The sequence below is a fragment of the Schistocerca piceifrons genome, chromosome X (genome assembly GCF_021461385.2).
Source record: "Schistocerca piceifrons isolate TAMUIC-IGC-003096 chromosome X, iqSchPice1.1, whole genome shotgun sequence".
NCBI classification, from domain to species: Eukaryota; Metazoa; Arthropoda; class Insecta; order Orthoptera; family Acrididae; genus Schistocerca; species Schistocerca piceifrons.
This window is the reverse complement of record NC_060149.1, coordinates 696,684,659-696,701,321: the sequence shown is the minus strand read 5'-3', so window position 1 is coordinate 696,701,321 and position 16,663 is coordinate 696,684,659. Positions and strand designations below refer to the sequence as shown.

General features: G+C 42.5%; 1 protein-coding gene across 1 annotated transcript; it reads right to left on the bottom strand.

Moving 5' to 3' along the window:
• Nucleotides 1-10,811: 10,811 nt before the first annotated feature.
• Nucleotides 10,812-15,320, bottom strand: LOC124722623 (Krueppel-like factor 2). Its single transcript, XM_047247758.1, has 2 exons — nt 15,083-15,320; nt 10,812-15,001 (listed from the first exon to the last, which is right to left on the bottom strand). The coding sequence occupies exons 1-2, from the start codon at nt 15,318-15,320 to the stop codon at nt 14,688-14,690; spliced, it is 552 nt and encodes a 183-aa protein (XP_047103714.1). The 3' UTR covers nt 10,812-14,687.
• Between the last annotated feature and the right edge of the window lie 1,343 nt (nt 15,321-16,663).

The window sequence follows — 16,663 nt, the reverse complement described above, 5'->3', positions numbered from 1 at the left end:
GCTAGTATTCCTATCTGCTTAAAGAGATGCTTGCAAGATGTACGTGTGTGAACCAAAAACTTAATTCGAATTTATTTCTTTTGTGCAATGAATAATTTTTGCCTTAGTGAGACGTTACTCAAACTAAGTGTAATGTTACTCAAACTATGTAAAATATGTTACCTTATGGACTTCTGTATCCCAATGTTGGCCGTTATTTTTGTGGTAAAAGTGGTCGTAGCTAAACATTTTACCGGAGAACTTAGATCTTTCCAAGCTGTTTATTATTTCTTGTTGATATACTAGTTTAGTAGCAGGTGGGATATTTTTGATGGTTCAGAATTGGATGAGCTATGTTTCTTAAAAATTTAAAACTATACCATCCATGCACAAACAGTCGGCAACTCCCACAAAAACATCATTTACTGTTTTCTCTGCTGATGGTTCTTTGCTCGGATTCAGAACAATGCTTGCATCACCTGCCTCCTGATTCAAATAAAATGACAGAACATTAACATAAAGCAAGGATAATAGTGAACCAATGGTCGAACGCTTAGGTCTCCACCGCAGTTTCTCCCCATGCAGATGATATGGCATCTCTCTTTGAATTACTCGAAAAGCATAGGGTACCTTCTAGCATTCTGTTTCTTAAATAAGAAATAAACCGTTTATGTTATGAGCTGTGTGTTCCATAAAAACTTAACTTCTGTAATAGATTATTTTGAGTAACACAATGCAATGCCTTCGAAAAATCACAGGAAATTCCGACTTATGATGTTTTATCCTTTAATTATGCGCTCAGAACACGTATAAATAGCTACCTCGGGAGACTGGGCCTTTTGAAATCCAAACTGTGATTGGCTAAGTGTCCCATTAATACTGGGTGAAAATCCTGTACTATATTATCATCTCAAAACTTTTAGAAAATGATGTATAGTGTTACACGGGGCCACTTAAAATTGAGTTTCTGTAGATGTCTACGTCTGGCGCTGTGTTTTCTCCGTTTTAGATGTGCTGCACCAACGCGTCAGCTCACCTACAGCAGTCATGGAGCTCAGTGTACAGGTGTAATCCTTTTATAGAGCTGTGTCCCTACCCTATATGCCCGTCGCCGTCGCAGAAGGCGAGTGAACACACTGCCTTTATAGCCAAAGGGCCGGCAACTGCAGTCGTAGCCATGCTGTAGTAGCACGTGGCACGCCTTCAGTACTGGAGTACTGGCACATGGTGACATTCAGCAGTCTCCGTCTTCCAACTCTATGTCAATTTTCGCGTCTAATAAGTGAGGCTGAGTAGTGCTTACACTCGCCTCCGCCGCCCACCCGCCTTGACTATGGCATTTCGCTCGTGTAAACTATCTTATTTGTCTTCTCTATGCTCACCTGTGGTGGACGTCAGCCTTTTCTGGATATAATCCATTAACTTATGCCGCAAAAACTACGTACTTCCTGCACTAACGGATGGACGTTGTACGACGGCGCCTCACTCAGTAGCTGTATACAGGGTGGTCCATTGATCGTGACCGGGCCAAATATCTCAGGATATATGCGTCAAACGAAAAAACTACAAAGAGCGAAACTTGTCTAGCTTGAAGAGGGAAACCAGATGGCGCTATGGTTGGCCCGCTAGATGGTGCTGCCATAAGACAAACTGATATCAACTGCGTTTTTTTTGTTTTTTTTTTTTTTAAATAGGAACCTCCATTGTCATTACATATTCGTGTAGTACGTAAAGAAATATGAATGTTTTAGTTGCACCTTTTTTTTTGCTTTGTGACAGACGGTGCTGTAATAGTCACAAACATATGGCTCACAATTTCAGACGAACTGTTGGTAACAGGTAGATTTTTTTAAATTAAAATACAGAACGTAGGTACATTTGAACATTTTATTTCGGTTATTCCAATGTGACACATGTGCCTTTGTGAACTTATCATTTCTGAGAACACATGCTGTTACAGTGTGATTACCTGTAAATACCACATTATTGCAATAAATGCTCAAAATGATGTCCGTCAACCTCAATGCATTTGGCAATATGTGTAACGACATTCCTCTCAACAGCGAGTAGTTTGCCTTCCGTAATGTTCGCACATGCATTGACAATGCGCTGACGAATGTTGTCAGGCATTGTCAGTGGATCACGATGGCAAATATCCTTCAACTTTCCGGGGACGTCAGATCCAGTGAACGTGCGGGCCATGGTATGGTGCTTCGACGACCAATCCACCTGTCATGAAATATGCTATTCAGTACCGCTTCAACCTACGCGAGCTATGTGCCGGACATCCATCATGTTGGAAGTACATCGCCATTCTGTCATGCAATGACACCTTGTAGTTACATCGGTAGAACATTATGTAGGAAATCAGCATACATTGCACCACTTAGATTGCCATCGATAAAATGGGGGCCAATAAGCCTTCCTCCCATAATGCCGCACCATACATTAACCCGCCAAGGTCGCTGATGTTCCACTTGTCGCAGCCATCGTGGATTTTTCGTTGCCAAATAGTGCATATTGTGCCGGTTTACGTTACCGCTGTTGGTGAATGACGCTTCGTCGCTAAATAGAACGCGTGCAAAAAATCTGTCATCGTCCCGTAATTTCTCTTCTGCTCAGTGGCAGAACTGTACACGACGTTCAAAGTCGTCGCCATGCAATTCCTGGTGCATAGAAATGTGGTACGGGTGAAATCGATTTTGATCTAGCATTCTCAACACCGACATTTTTGAAATTCCCGATTCTCGCGCAATTTGTCTGCTACTGATGAGCAGGTAACCGCGACAGCAGCCTAAACACCTACTTGGGCAACATCATTTGTTGTAGGTCGTGGTTGACGTTTCACAAGTAGCTGAACACTTCCTGTTTCCTTAAATAACGTAACTATCCGGCGAACGGTCCGGACACTTGGATGATGTCGTCCAGGATACCGAGCAGCATACATAGTACGCGCCCGCTGGACATTTTGATCACAATAGCCATACATCAACACTATATCGACCTTTTCCGCAATTGGTAAACGGTGCATTTTAACACGGGTAATGTATCACGAAGCAAATACCGTCTGCACTGGCGGAATGTTACGTGATACCACGTACTTACACGTTTGTGACTATTACAGCGCCATCTATCACAAAGCGAAAAAAGTGGTCCAACTAAAACATTCATATTTCTTTACGTACTACACGAATATGTAATAAAAATGGAGGTTCCTATTTATAAAAACGCAGTCGATATCCGTTTGACCTACGGCAGCGCCATCTAGCTGGCGAACCATAGCGCCATCTGGTTTCCCCCTTTAAGCTAGACGAGTTTCGTTCTTTGTAGTTTTTTCGTTTGATGCTTGTTTCGTCATTACAAAGAGGATTTTCTTTTTTTCGATGGTAGGTAGTTTGAGGTTTGGAGATCCTGACGTGATATGTATACAGAAGCAGTGTAATGCTATGAGGACCCCTTATATCATTATATCAATTTCATCAACAGTTGAGACAGAACGTCCGTTACGTATTCCGTCATGAGAAGACGAGCAGCGCGTAGTTACGACGGTACTCATATAAATAGCCAACTTCGTATACTGGTCCTTTTGAAATCCAACATGTGAGCAGCTAAGTACCCCTTTAATACATATGTAGGCTAAAATCCTGGAGTACATTACCATCTCAAAACTTTTAGAAAATGGTACATAGTGTGACATTGGGCCTTTCAAATTGGGTTTCCATACTCAACGATATGAACGTCTGGAGTGATCTTTTCTCCACTGCACTCGCAGCAAGGTGAGTCCACCTTCCCAACTTGTTGTAGATGTCGTTTAAGGCGTCGATGATTGAAGTCTGCCGGCCGTTGTGGCCGAGCGGTTCTAGGCGCTTCAGTCCGGAACCGCGCTGCTGCTGCGGTCGCAGGTTCGAATCCTGCCTCGGGCATGGATGTGTGTGCTTCCCTTAGGTTAGTTAGGTTTAAGTAATTCTAAGTCTAGGGGACTGATGACCTCAGATGTTAAGTCACATAGTGCTCAGAGCCTTTCGAAGCATTTTTGATTGAAGTCTTCTTGATATAGATGATTTAATATACGAATGGAATTTTGATACATATGGTACTAAAGTGATGTCCTCCTGTGGCTCTATACCTCTTCCGTTCAGAGCCCCCTCATGTTTTTAACGCTTCCTTGTACTGGATTATGATATCTGAGTACGGAATCATATAGCTTTTCTGAATGCCAGTGGTAGTATCTTCTTTCGTTAACCTTTTATTGGTATAAAAGTAACTTCATTGCACCTGTTCTGTAAGAATAAGGGCTATTTTTTTGAATCACCAATTAGTCTTGAAATGGACACCACAGTGAAAGTCAAAAATGTTTCTTTTGCGGCAGTTAGCTGCAACTTCCAGTCAATTTTTTACATAGTCGCCACTGCGACCTGTACATTTGTTGTAGAGTGGTACTAACTTTCCAATATCCTCGTGACAGAAGGTAGTCTGATGCCTGTGATTTCCGCCAATTCCCTACACTATTGTGAAGCTCGTTGTCTGTGCCAAAACGCTGTCTTCATAGCCAGCGGTTCTTGTGAGGGAAGAGATGAAAATCAGAGGGAGCCAAATCCAGACTGTATGGTGGGTGATTGGAAACTTTGCAGGAGCGCCTTCGTTACACCTGCAGTATGTGGCCAAGGATCGTGATGAAGAAAGAAACGCATGACAGTTGCGTTACGTGGAGTGTATCAAATCGGGCGAAATCCGTCAGCAGGGCTTCAGACTTGGCGGGAGAGGATATTTTCTAGACTTCTTTACGTGCTCACATTGCACTCAAACTGAAAAGTGGGACGTGACTCTGTACATGAACATACTAGAGACACTGTGCAACACATCTATAGAAACATTCACCGGATTTTTACTGTGGTTTTGCTTTAATTTCGCTACGGATTGGAGGTAGAAAAAAAAATGGCCCCGTGTTAAACATGTTGGATTACGTTGCACGCTAGCACGTTCATATAGTGTTGGTTGTGATGGTACTTTAGCACTTGCAGTGCTGCTTCAGAATCAGACACTTCAATAATTTTCGCCTTAATCTTTCGGGAAGTGTCCTGAAGCTCATTACTTCAAATAACTGACAACTGACAGAAAACTGTAATACTAAGGAACAACAAAAACTTAAAACTAGACTTCAAATGTAAACTGCTTCGTGAATTGGAGACGGGAGAAGAACCTAATCTAAAATTGCCGCCACCAGCTTGCCGATTATATGAGTGCGATTATATGAGGGCGTGATGAAAAGTAATTCCTTCGAATTCTTTTGTGAAAAATTTTAGGGGTTTTTAAATAAAGCAAACTTTATTAGCAATTTACACGTTTACTTTTCAGGTTTAGACATTTGTTTCTCAACGTAGCCAAACTGGCGAGGAACGTTTCTCCCAGCTAGAGACCAGTTTGTCGATATCTTCACTGAAGAATGTTTGACTCTGTTGACGCATGACAACGTCACTTCTGCTTGCATCACTTCATCACCATCAAACTGAAGTCCTCGAAGATGTTCTTTAAATTTTGAAAACAGATGAACATCGAATGGAGCCAAGTCGGAACTGTATGGAGGATGATAGATGATCGTTAACCCAAGGCGTCGGATTGTCGCAGATGTCGCAGGTCTCATGTGTGGTCTGGCACTGCCATTCTTAAAGAGAGGATGCTCCGTGTATGAACTAAGTCTTCGAATTGGAGCTATCAGTTTTCTATGAGTCTCGCATTACCGTGTACAGTTTAGGACTAGAGTTTGCTTCATTACGATCATGAAAACCCAACATCGCACATTACTGATGTCGATACAGCCATCATTGTACACAGCCTTCATTCCTCTATGGATTTCAATCGGATGCACGTTTTTATGGGGTTAGAAACTCGATTGCAGCACGCTGTTTCTCACGCACCGACATAGTTGCAACACACACCGTCGTGTTCCACGCTACATTTCGGCGCCCCCAAGCAGCAGAGTGTAGCAACTTATGCCAGCGAAGCCGGAGAGTAATACGCGTTAATACGCGTAACATGTAATACCTTAGTCGATGTTAGAATAGAATAAAAAAATCAGAGATACTACTTTTCAACACGTACTCGTATTTCAGATCTGTACACAAGTCACCGAGGACTTATAACTGGTGTTAGTAATGTGATGTAATTATGTTTAACTTTCAATGCGTTTCATAAATTCGAGAACGAGTGCGACAAATCGATCTATTCAGAATCGATTGCTTCAAATGAAAACTGCTTTGTTCGACACAACCTAAATTCTATGCATTAAAAGCTGCTACTGATGTAACATAACACAAAGTTTCGGTTACTACACAAAATAGCTTGAAATTATCCGTCCCTTTTCATACTGAACCTTTTATTATATTTGCTATATCAGCTTTCTTAGTATGCGTGAAGTTTTCACACTTAATTTGTCTTTTGGAAATTATCGTCAGCCTTAATATAATGACCGAGTGAGGTGGCGCAGTGGTTAGCACACTGGACTCGCTTTCGGAAGGATGACGGTTCAATCCCGCGTCCGGCCATTCTGATTTAGGTTTTCCGTGATTTCCCTAAATCGCTCCAGGCAAATGCCGGGATGGTTGCTTTCAAAGGGCACGGCCGACTTTCTTCCCCGTCCTTCCCTAATCCAATGCGACCGATGACCTCGCTGTCTGGTCTCCTCCCCCAAACCAGCCAGCCTTAACATAATGTACTGGAAAGAAGACGACCACCTCTTATTCGCTGAGGTATAATAGCTTTTGTGGGGGGTTGATTCCATATACCAGTCCTCCAAAGTCTGGTATCAGAACGCTGCCCATCTTAATTTTGATACTTTTTTGGAAAAGCCTTTTGAAGCAATTGATGTATTTCTGTAGAAGCTGTAGGTCAAAGTATCTCGTTTCCGACAATTAGTTTCATAGAAAGAAGACGTTTTAATTCCTTTGTAATAATTAAAACATCGATAAAGATATATCAACAACTTTCATAACAACGTGCCTACATGGAAATAAAATTACAGTTTCGTAATCCTCTGATCATCGGAATTGTTTGATTTACATCATGATAACGTTTTTAGATCTCTATTCTTACATTGTCTACTGACTTATTTTGTATGCTTTTAGCCTTTTGCATCCCTTTCCACCGGTTCAGTCGAAGTATTATAAACTCAGTTTGTATTCACCAAGAACCTGAAATTTGTGAGAAATCCTCAATGCCATTTTGATGCACTGAACTATCCGTATTATTATCTATCAACTTATTTTCAATTTACACAATACGTAATTTCAATTATTAGACATGTAACGGCGACGTAGTGCTTGTCTGACGCCTGTGGAATGAAAGCAGCAACCTCAGATAGAGGGAGGTCGTGTTTGGCAGTAGCATTTGAGTGAGAGTTTTTTGTGGTCAGATGACAGATGTGCGTATGGTTAAAAAATGGCATTGCATTATTTCTGCCTATGGCAAAAGCGGCAACGTTGACTCAAAAATCGTTCAGTGCATTCATGTCATGCTGTTTATGACTTCCGCAAGACGTTGGATACGGTTCCCCACAGTCGTTTAATGAACAAAGTAAGAGCATATGGACTATCAGACCAATTGTGTGATTGGATTGAAGAGTTCCTAGATAACAGTCATGTCATTCTCAATGGAGAGAAGTCTTCCGAAGTAAGAGTGAGGTGTGCCGCAGGGGAGTGTCATAGTACCGTTGCTATTCACAATGTACATCAATGACCTTGTGGATGGCATCGGAAGTTCACTGAGGCTTTTTGCAGATGATGCTGTGGTGTATCGACAGGTTGTAACAATGGAAAATTGTACTGAAATGCAGGAGGATCTGCAGCGAATTGACGCATGGTGCAGGGAATGGCAACTGAATGTCAATGTAGACAAGTGTAATGTGCTGCGAATACATAGAAAGATAGATCCCTTATCATTTAGCTACAAAATAGCAGCTCAGCAACTGGAAGCAGTTAATTCCATAAATTATCTGGGAGTACGCATTAGGAGTGATTTAAAATGGAATGATCATATAAAGTTGATCGTTGGTAAAGCAGACGCCAGACTGAGATTCACTGGAAGAATCCTAAGGAAATGCAATCCGAAAACAAAGGAAGTAGGTTACAGTTCGCTTGTTCGCCCACTGCTTGAATAATGCTCAGCAGTGTGGGATCCGTACCAGATAGGGTTGATAGAAGAGATAGAGAAGATCCAACGGAGAGCAGCGCGCTTCGTTACAAGATCATTTAGTAATCGCGAAAGAGTTACGGAGATGATAGATAAACTCCAGTGGAAGACTGCAGGAGAGACGCTCAGTACCTCGGTACGGGCTTTTGTTAAAGTTTCGAGAACATACCTTCACCGAAGAGTCAAGCAGTATATTGCTCCCTCCTACGTATATCTCGCGAAGAGACCATGAGGATAAAATCAGAGAGATTAGAGCCCACACAGAAGCATACCGACAATCCTTCTTCTTTCCACGAACAATACGTGACTGGAATAGAAGGGAGAACCGATAGAGGTACTCAAGGTACCCTCCGCCACATACCGTCAGGTGGCTTGCGAAGTATGGATGTAGATGTAGATATAGAACAGAAATAAACCCAGATTATTCGAAGTGTGTGTTCCTTACTCATAAAACATATTTTTATACATCAAACGCACATATAAAGCCGTAGACCTGCACTCTGGACAACAAACGGCTACAAGCTAAGTGTATCCACGGAAGTTATGCATTTGGGATTCTACATCATGAGTGGGTGCTCAAGTTACAGCTAACTGAAATAAACAAATAGGGGCATCTCAGTAGCAGTGACTATATCTATTGTCAGTACCAATTAAGTCTACTGCCACATTTACTTAGTATGTACTGGCAGAAGTAAAGCTGTGAGTACCGGGCGTGAGTCGTGCTTCGGTAACTCAGATGGTAGAGCACTTGCCCGCGAAAGGCAAAGGTCCCGAGTTCGAGTCTCGGTCGGGCACACAGTTTTAATCTGCCAGGAAGTTTCATATCAGCGCACACTCCGCTGCAGAGTGAAAATCTCATTCTCTACCCTTACAGTTCCTGCACTGACCAACAGATATTGCCGTAGAAAAATAAAATTTGAGAAAAGAGGTTCACCGTGACATTTGGGACACTCAATACTTATGTAACTGAAGAGATCAGTGCTCCACGAAAGGCAGCTAAGCCATTATGTAGGAAAGAATGGTGGACGGTTTTCCGGATTCGTGCCGACTGTATGGGAGTGAATGAGTTACTTTTTGCCCTCAGTCAGACTTTGGGCATAGAGCTGAAGTATTTGCACATCAGGAGGTATCATAACTCTTAAAAGAATGTGTCCGAGAGATGTGGACGGCGGTTCAAATCCCCGTCCTGCTATACAGATTCGTTTCCCGCTGACTCCCTAAATAAGTGAAAGCAGATTCCGGGCTCGTTCTTTTCAATAGGACACGGCCGATGTCCTTCCCTATTTCTTTCCAGTCGGATATTGTGCTCCATCTCTAACGACATCGTCATCGATGAGCCATTATTTCCTAACTTCCTTCCTTAAAGAAAGATCTAGCAAAATGCAGTCTCTTCTCACAGCAGGAGGACGGTAGTTGTGAGTCAAGGATCACAAAATTGGATGAAGTTTTGCAAAGATGTTCTTCACACTAAAACAGTAAACAAACACAGCATGGACACAAATTTTGGCAATGCGATATTTCCAAAGTTTTGATAAAATATGCATGTAAATTCTATTTCTCTCTCTCTTTCTGTTGACTGTTATTTGATAGTGACATTTTTATACTACGTATTGGCTGACTGGGGTTCATGTGTGTTTCCCGATTTTGCGAACCTCTTTTTTTACTGGTATGTAAAATACATTTTTTCACGTAAAAGATGCGTTTCAATACAGCAGATTATTCTTTTATGGTTCTTTAGTGCAAATATCTACATTTAACTGTGAGATAATGGAGCACGTTGCTGAACTTGCATGCTATCGTTTAGCGTCTAAGTTGATTACCAAAGAATAGGGTTTCAAGAAGGTCTGTTTTGAGCACACTGCTGAAGAATTGTCTGGTTAGTGCAGCAAAGATGTTGTGTTACGGCTGCTTTCGCAAGTACCCGAACGCCTACGAAGCACAAAATTTATAAGTTAAAATTTGGGACTAATGTTACAGTTAGGGAATATCTATGAATGGTACGGGTATACAATGACGAAATGAAAAAAGTACTGATAATGATATATAAGTGTGAGTTTTGTTAATACTCACAATTCCTTCCACAGCAAATAAATAAACAATTTGTAATACTGAAATGCTGATTAATTCGGAAAAGAAAAAAGAAATCTGGGTCGGACATAATCTTAGTCCACAAATCCACAGTATGACGACTTCGTGTCGCCCATGCACCTCACCATACGTCATACTCTTTAGGACCTGAGCGACAAAGAAAATTTGACATCGAATGCCTCTACAACTATGTAGTGTCGAAAAAATTCGAAATAGGCTTTTATTTTTTTTAAAAAAAGATGAAAATCTGTACCAGATATCATCCCAATCCGTGGTCCATATCTGGTCACCTTCTTGTCAGTTTTCTCGTTATTTACTGGTCAAAGAGTAGATAAATTTTCATTACTTGTAGAACTCAAATTAAAATCCTCTAATTATGGTCAGAAAACAAATTTTAGTGCGAAGTCATTTGGGATTCGGAAGAGTACAGGTTTTCGGTGTAACAGAAGTGGCAAAGGAGTATTTCACAAGTCATCGTTTGAAACACACATATATTTCATTTCTTACAATACAAGTGAAAAATATTTGTGAAAACAATAGAATTACATGAGACGGTTGTATTATGATATCACAGACACAACAGTCTTTCAGCTGATTATCACTAAATTCTTCAGGAAGGAAGACACCACTGTTTTCCAATCGAAAGACACAGTAACAAAAAAAGTAAAGGTGTTTGAACATAGCTGCAAAGTCTTGCATATTTCAAATTTATTTGGAGTTGGTCTGGAACCTGTGAGTTAGTTTAAGCGTACAACAGATAGGAAACGATTTCGCAAAACAATTTGTGTAAAAGCTGTGAGCTGTACATGTCTAGAGCGGCAGTATAGCAGCCTGTAACGTTGAAGCTGATGTTTATTTGAGTGTGAACGAAGAGTGATACATGAAATTCTTTGCAAACACTTCAAATTCTGATACTGTAATGTGCAACTGGTTCTAAGATACCTTAGCAACTTACACAAGAACAGTGAATAATAACTTAAGCCTCGAAAACTAATTTCAACTGTTTAATTTGTGCGAAGGCGAATACAGTGAAATTATTGTAAAGCCATAAACGTATTTCAGTAAATATGTGTCATGTATTACAGATATTCGCAACATGTTCCTCAAACTAGGAAATTATAATAAAGAAACTCGAGCAAAATTTCTGTGGCAACAGGAAGAGTTTGTCATTTAATAATCTTGGTAAGAAGTGTGATAACAGCAGAGGAGAGCAATACTTAACTATGTTGAGGGAATGTAAACAGATAACTAATTAATGAAAGTTTCTAATCATTCAAGTGCAAAACACTGATTGTATCTTGTTGATGCATAAAGGTGAAGTAAAGAAGTTTCCTTATAGCTCTACGCATAAAAGCGTACCGATGTCAGACGTGGGTCTTGCTGTGATAACAGTGAGTGCTTCCAACAAAGATACTGCTCGACAAGCGACCTTTTGATCTTACCGACTGGGAACGGACTAATTTGAAAAGCAATATGCCTGAAGAGAATCATGATCTTAAATGAAGGTCATCTTATTTGAATTCTACTCGAGATAACGAAAGCTTACTTGTCGATGATTCTATTTGTTAAATACTGGCCTTTTGTCGCGTTATTTGACAACTACACGATTTTATACTTTTAAAAATTCGAAGACTTCTCTCACAAAGCATCCATAAAATAAATATAAAGTACATAAAGCATCACTAATGACATTACTTCCGAAACTAAATGCAAGAATTTTATGCGATGCAGCAACTTTATCACCGTTGAAATCATTCTATTTACACAATGTTTGGGAATAATTAGCCTCTCAGAAGTAAAAAGATGAGAATATAATGGGAATAAAAGATGAAGTCATGATTGTATCATGGACAGAAAAGCGGAATCAAACAACAATTGTGTGACAAAAATCGCCATCATACTTGGCTGCTAATTTCATAAATATTTAAATAAGACTATTTACATTTGGAGTGTAAGTGAACTACAATAAAAATCTTTACAATACATGGTTTTTCATCCGTAGTACATAAAACGCTGGAACGTCTTCCACAATTTCACTCTATATCAGCGCTCATGTGCTCCTGTAAGCTGCAGACATTTCACTCAGAAAGCAATGAGTTAGAAAGAAAACTCGACTGTTGTCAGTATTGCTTGGAGCACGGTACACGGTTTGTACTCTCGGACGTTTTGTAGCTGAGAATGTAGGTCGTCTTCGCGCTTCGTCGATATTATGTTCAGTTTCCCACAAACAGTCCCACGGTATTATGCTGGCTCTGTGATCTATGTGGACTCATGAAAAGCTGATTAAAGAGGTCTTCGGTAAACCAAAGTATATATTTCGAATTCACTTGAGTTCTGAAATTTTGTAACATCTGTGCTACGACATATAACCATCAGCTTCTACTAGAAAAACGAAATTAGCAACTACTGCTGCGAATATTCTATGAATTAGACCAAGGACGCTGAACACACATTTTTAATAACACAAGTCGCTTCTTTATAATTCATCTTTTGACATAGGAGTGAGAGGTTTGCAAACTTCAATGACACAGTTATGGAGATTCATATTCGGCTAAGGAAAGACAGAGCAAGTGGGTGAATATTTGCCATCTCTTTTTGAAATGTGAAAGTGGAACAGAATACAAGCACCAAACACGAATTGGACGAAGGGCGGCCTTCGCTACAGCTTTCCTCTTATTTAATGTAGGATGTGAAGTACTGTACCGATACAGTTTAATTCGTGCAGTTCTGCCTTCTACTGTTGATCCCAGTATTGTACTGACGTCTTTTTTTCGATGAAGTATTTGAAACGCCATACATAAACAATATAACCTACTAATTTTTACTCGAAGAATTTACTCATTCACACACTCGAAAAAATTTGGGTATCAACGAAAATTAGCTAGCGCGAATATAGATACTCCCTTTTCTCAAGAATCGTAACCGTTACCGTTAACATTAACAGGGCCCGATTTTGAACCAGTGAAGCTATTACGCAAATAAAACGTACCATAGAGATCCAGCGAAGCTAGATGGAGGAGGAAGTGAAGAATCATAAGTAGTTGCATTTTCGACAGGTTGTTGTTGTTGTGGAGTGACAAGATTGAAACAAACTAATGCGCAGATTGCAATTTAGATTCTGAGCTAGTTAGATACGCATCAGATAATCAATCTTAATTTGTGCTGTGGAGCGTGTTGACTTACAGGGTGGCGAGAATAAAACTGTCTTGAAAAGTGTTTTCATCAGTTTGTAGCAACTCACCGAACTCGCACCTTTGTGTGCTAAAAAATTGTCACCTGTGCGCTGATCTGCAACACTGTAGTGTTCAATTTGTAGTCTGGTTCACAATGTACAGAAATCAAAACATAATTCTTAAATGAAACTTTTAATGCCAAGAAGTACGTTCAGGATCTGTGTAATCCAGTTTCTCATATGTGTACCCGGTGGTAAGATGTCAGCTTGTGTCTACTCTCAGCGGGCATGAGCACTTGATAACAAGGCTTCGACCTTCGAAACTGGTTATACCCAAATAAACAGAGAAATATAGTATATTCCTGGGAGATACTTCCATAAACACTCTCGGCTATGGATCTGCAACCTGTTCCTCCCTAAAAATAAAAGAAAAAAAGGAGGAAGAGATTTTGACGATTTATGTGTGGAAAGGAGACGAACGATTTTATGGGTGTTTCAGCGAGATGGAGCAACAGAACACACCCAATACGCAACTTCGGCACCGGTTCATCAAACGTTCGGTGAGGAAAGTGCGATCTGCAAAGCTTATAACACTTCCTGGCCTCCAACGTAGCTTGTTCTGTTATCTGTGGAGCAAACTGAACAAGTAACTTCCAGTCAGTAGAATAACTACAACAGCACACTGAAAGTACAATGTCACAGTTCGACAAAACCCATACATCACCTCACTGACGGCAACAGTGGCCATTTCCAGCACCTTGTGTAACAGTTCAGTTGTTGATTAACTAGAGTAACTCATTTTGTGCCAGACTTTTCCGGGCCGTCTGTTTCATTTTGGTCACTCCATATACTATAATTGTAGAGAATCAAGAGATCCCTACATGGTGTAACCTGTTACGTTGACCGTGGATGTCCGAGATGTGTACCAATATGTACACGGAGTACCAAATGATAAACGTGTTCTCTTACATTGCGAATGATGAAAGTACAGACAGCCACTATGCCACTGAAAGAAATTTCACGGTAGCAGTATAGTGACAAATCTGTGTAAAGCCTTCAGTGGCGGAGAAACTAAAAGACTGGAACGAATTTACAGGAATAAAATTCTTGTTTGTTTCATACTAGTCTAGGTCGCTTTCAACACTCGCTTCGCTCATGCTTTATATCACATAACAGTGTCCACGAAAATACAGCGTCGCTCGTCCTGTGACGGTGGCGAATCTGCGGAAACTACGCGAATGTGACGAGGTCCGTGTGGCCCAGTCTAGACGGAGATGTGCCTCTTCATGTGCAGCGCTAGGTGGTCGGAGCGCGAGAAGGCGCGCTCGCACAGGCGGCACTGGAAGGGCCGGTCGCCCGTGTGCTTGCGGTAGTGGCGCGTCAGCTCGTCGGAGCGCGCGAACTTCCAGCCGCAGCCCTTCCAGCCGCACTGGTACGGCTTCTCGCCCGTGTGCGTGCGCAGGTGCGCCTTCAGGTGCGACGACTTGGTGTACGTCTTGGTGCAGCCGGTGTAGGTGCACGTGTGCGTCGTCACCTTCTTGCGGCCCCAGCGGCGCCGGCCGCGCTTCACCTTGCACGCTGCGGAGGGCACGTCGACGAAGGGCGGTGGGCCAGGCGGAGCTGGCTGCGGGGGCGGCGGTGGCGGCAGCTGGTGGCGGCCGCCCGTCAGCAGGTTGGCGAGGTGGGGCGACGCGGGCGGCGTCATGACGCGCACGCTGGGGTACGGGTGCAGCGACAGCCGTCCGCCGGCCGGCCCGGCGTAGTGGCCGGCGCCGCCCTCGAGTCCCTGGTGCTGCACGAACGCTCGCGGAGCGTCGGGGCTCGCCGGCGGCGACACGTGCCCGTACGGCATCGACGCGCCCTGCACACACCGGAACACCACATCAGTGTGCCACATCTCGTGCACTACACACACATGTTTTATGTAGGTGCCGGATCACAGCTCGTAAGTAAATTATCTCATCTAAAGCATACAGACACCCGTACGTAGTGCGGAATTGACCACTAGAGGCCAGGAGAGGCGGACCCACCGGTATAAAAGGAGGCATGGTGTATTGTGTTGCCAATAGAGAAGCAATAGCAGCAGAACGGCTCAGTCTGGGGAACTCAGTGACTTCGAACGTGGACTTGTCAGCCGACGTCACCCCATCCATCATAGACATTTCAGCCTTTCCAAAGGTGCCCGAGTTGAATGTTCGTGATGTGATTGTGAAGTGGTTCCAATGGTTCAAATGGCTCTGAGCACTATGCGACTTCTGAGGTCATCAGTCGCCTAGAACTTAGAACAAATTAAACCTAACCAACCTAAGGACATCACACACATCCATGCCCAAGGCAGGATTCGAACCTGCGACCGGAGCGGTCGCTCGGCTCCAGACTGTAGCGCCTAGAACCACACGGCCACTCTGGCCGGCCATTGTGAATTGGAAACACGAAGAAACAATCACAGCTAGACCGAGACCAGCCACCCCTCATGTACTGACAGACAGGAACCGTAGAGCATTGTCGAGGCTGGTGCTAAGAAATCGTATGAAATCACACGAAGGAATCATTCGTGTGTTCCAAAGTGCTGCCAGCAATCCAGCTAGTTCAGTAACTTTGGCTGTGAAGTTAAAAAGGATTGGGTACAATGGTCGAGCAGCTCCTTGTAAGTCACATATTTCTGTGGTCAATGTTAAGCGACTCTTGATACGGTATAAAGGGCGAAGGCGCCGTGCAGTGGATGACTGGAAACGAGTGATTTCGACTGATGTGTCAGTGTATACCTCGTGGCAACCTTACGCATGGGTTTGGGTATTGCAAATGCCTGGAGAACATTGCCTTCTGTGTTGCGTGCTGCCAACAATAAAGTTCGGAAGTGGTAAATGTAAATGTCGTGTGACTAGAGCCTTCCGTCGGGTAGACCGTTCGCCGTGTGCAAGTATTTCGGTTTGACGCCACTTCGGCGACTTGCGCGTCGATGGGGATGAAATGATGTGATTAGGACAACACATCACCCAGTCCCTGAGAAGAGAAAATCTCCAACCCAGCCGGCAATCGAACTCGGGCCCTTAGGATTGACATTCTGTCGCGCTGACCACTCAACTACCGGGGCCGGATTTCGGAAGTGGTGGTGTTATGGTATGGAGCTATTTTACGTGGTTATGGTATCGTCCTCTTATTGCACTTAAGAAAACCTAAACACGGCATAATATGACCACGTTCAACAGCACTCTGTTCTGCACACAACAGAGGAACAGT

Bases quoted from the DNA above. Each gene is read 5' to 3' on its own strand.
- LOC124722623 (XM_047247758.1), bottom strand. From the start codon at position 15,320: ATGTGGCACACTGATGTGGTGTTCCGGTGTGTGCAGGGCGCGTCGATG. The intron at 15,002-15,082 runs GCCGCCACCAGC...TGCCCTCCGCAG, and splicing joins CGCCAACCTGCTGACGGGCG to CGTGCAAGGTGAAGCGCGGC.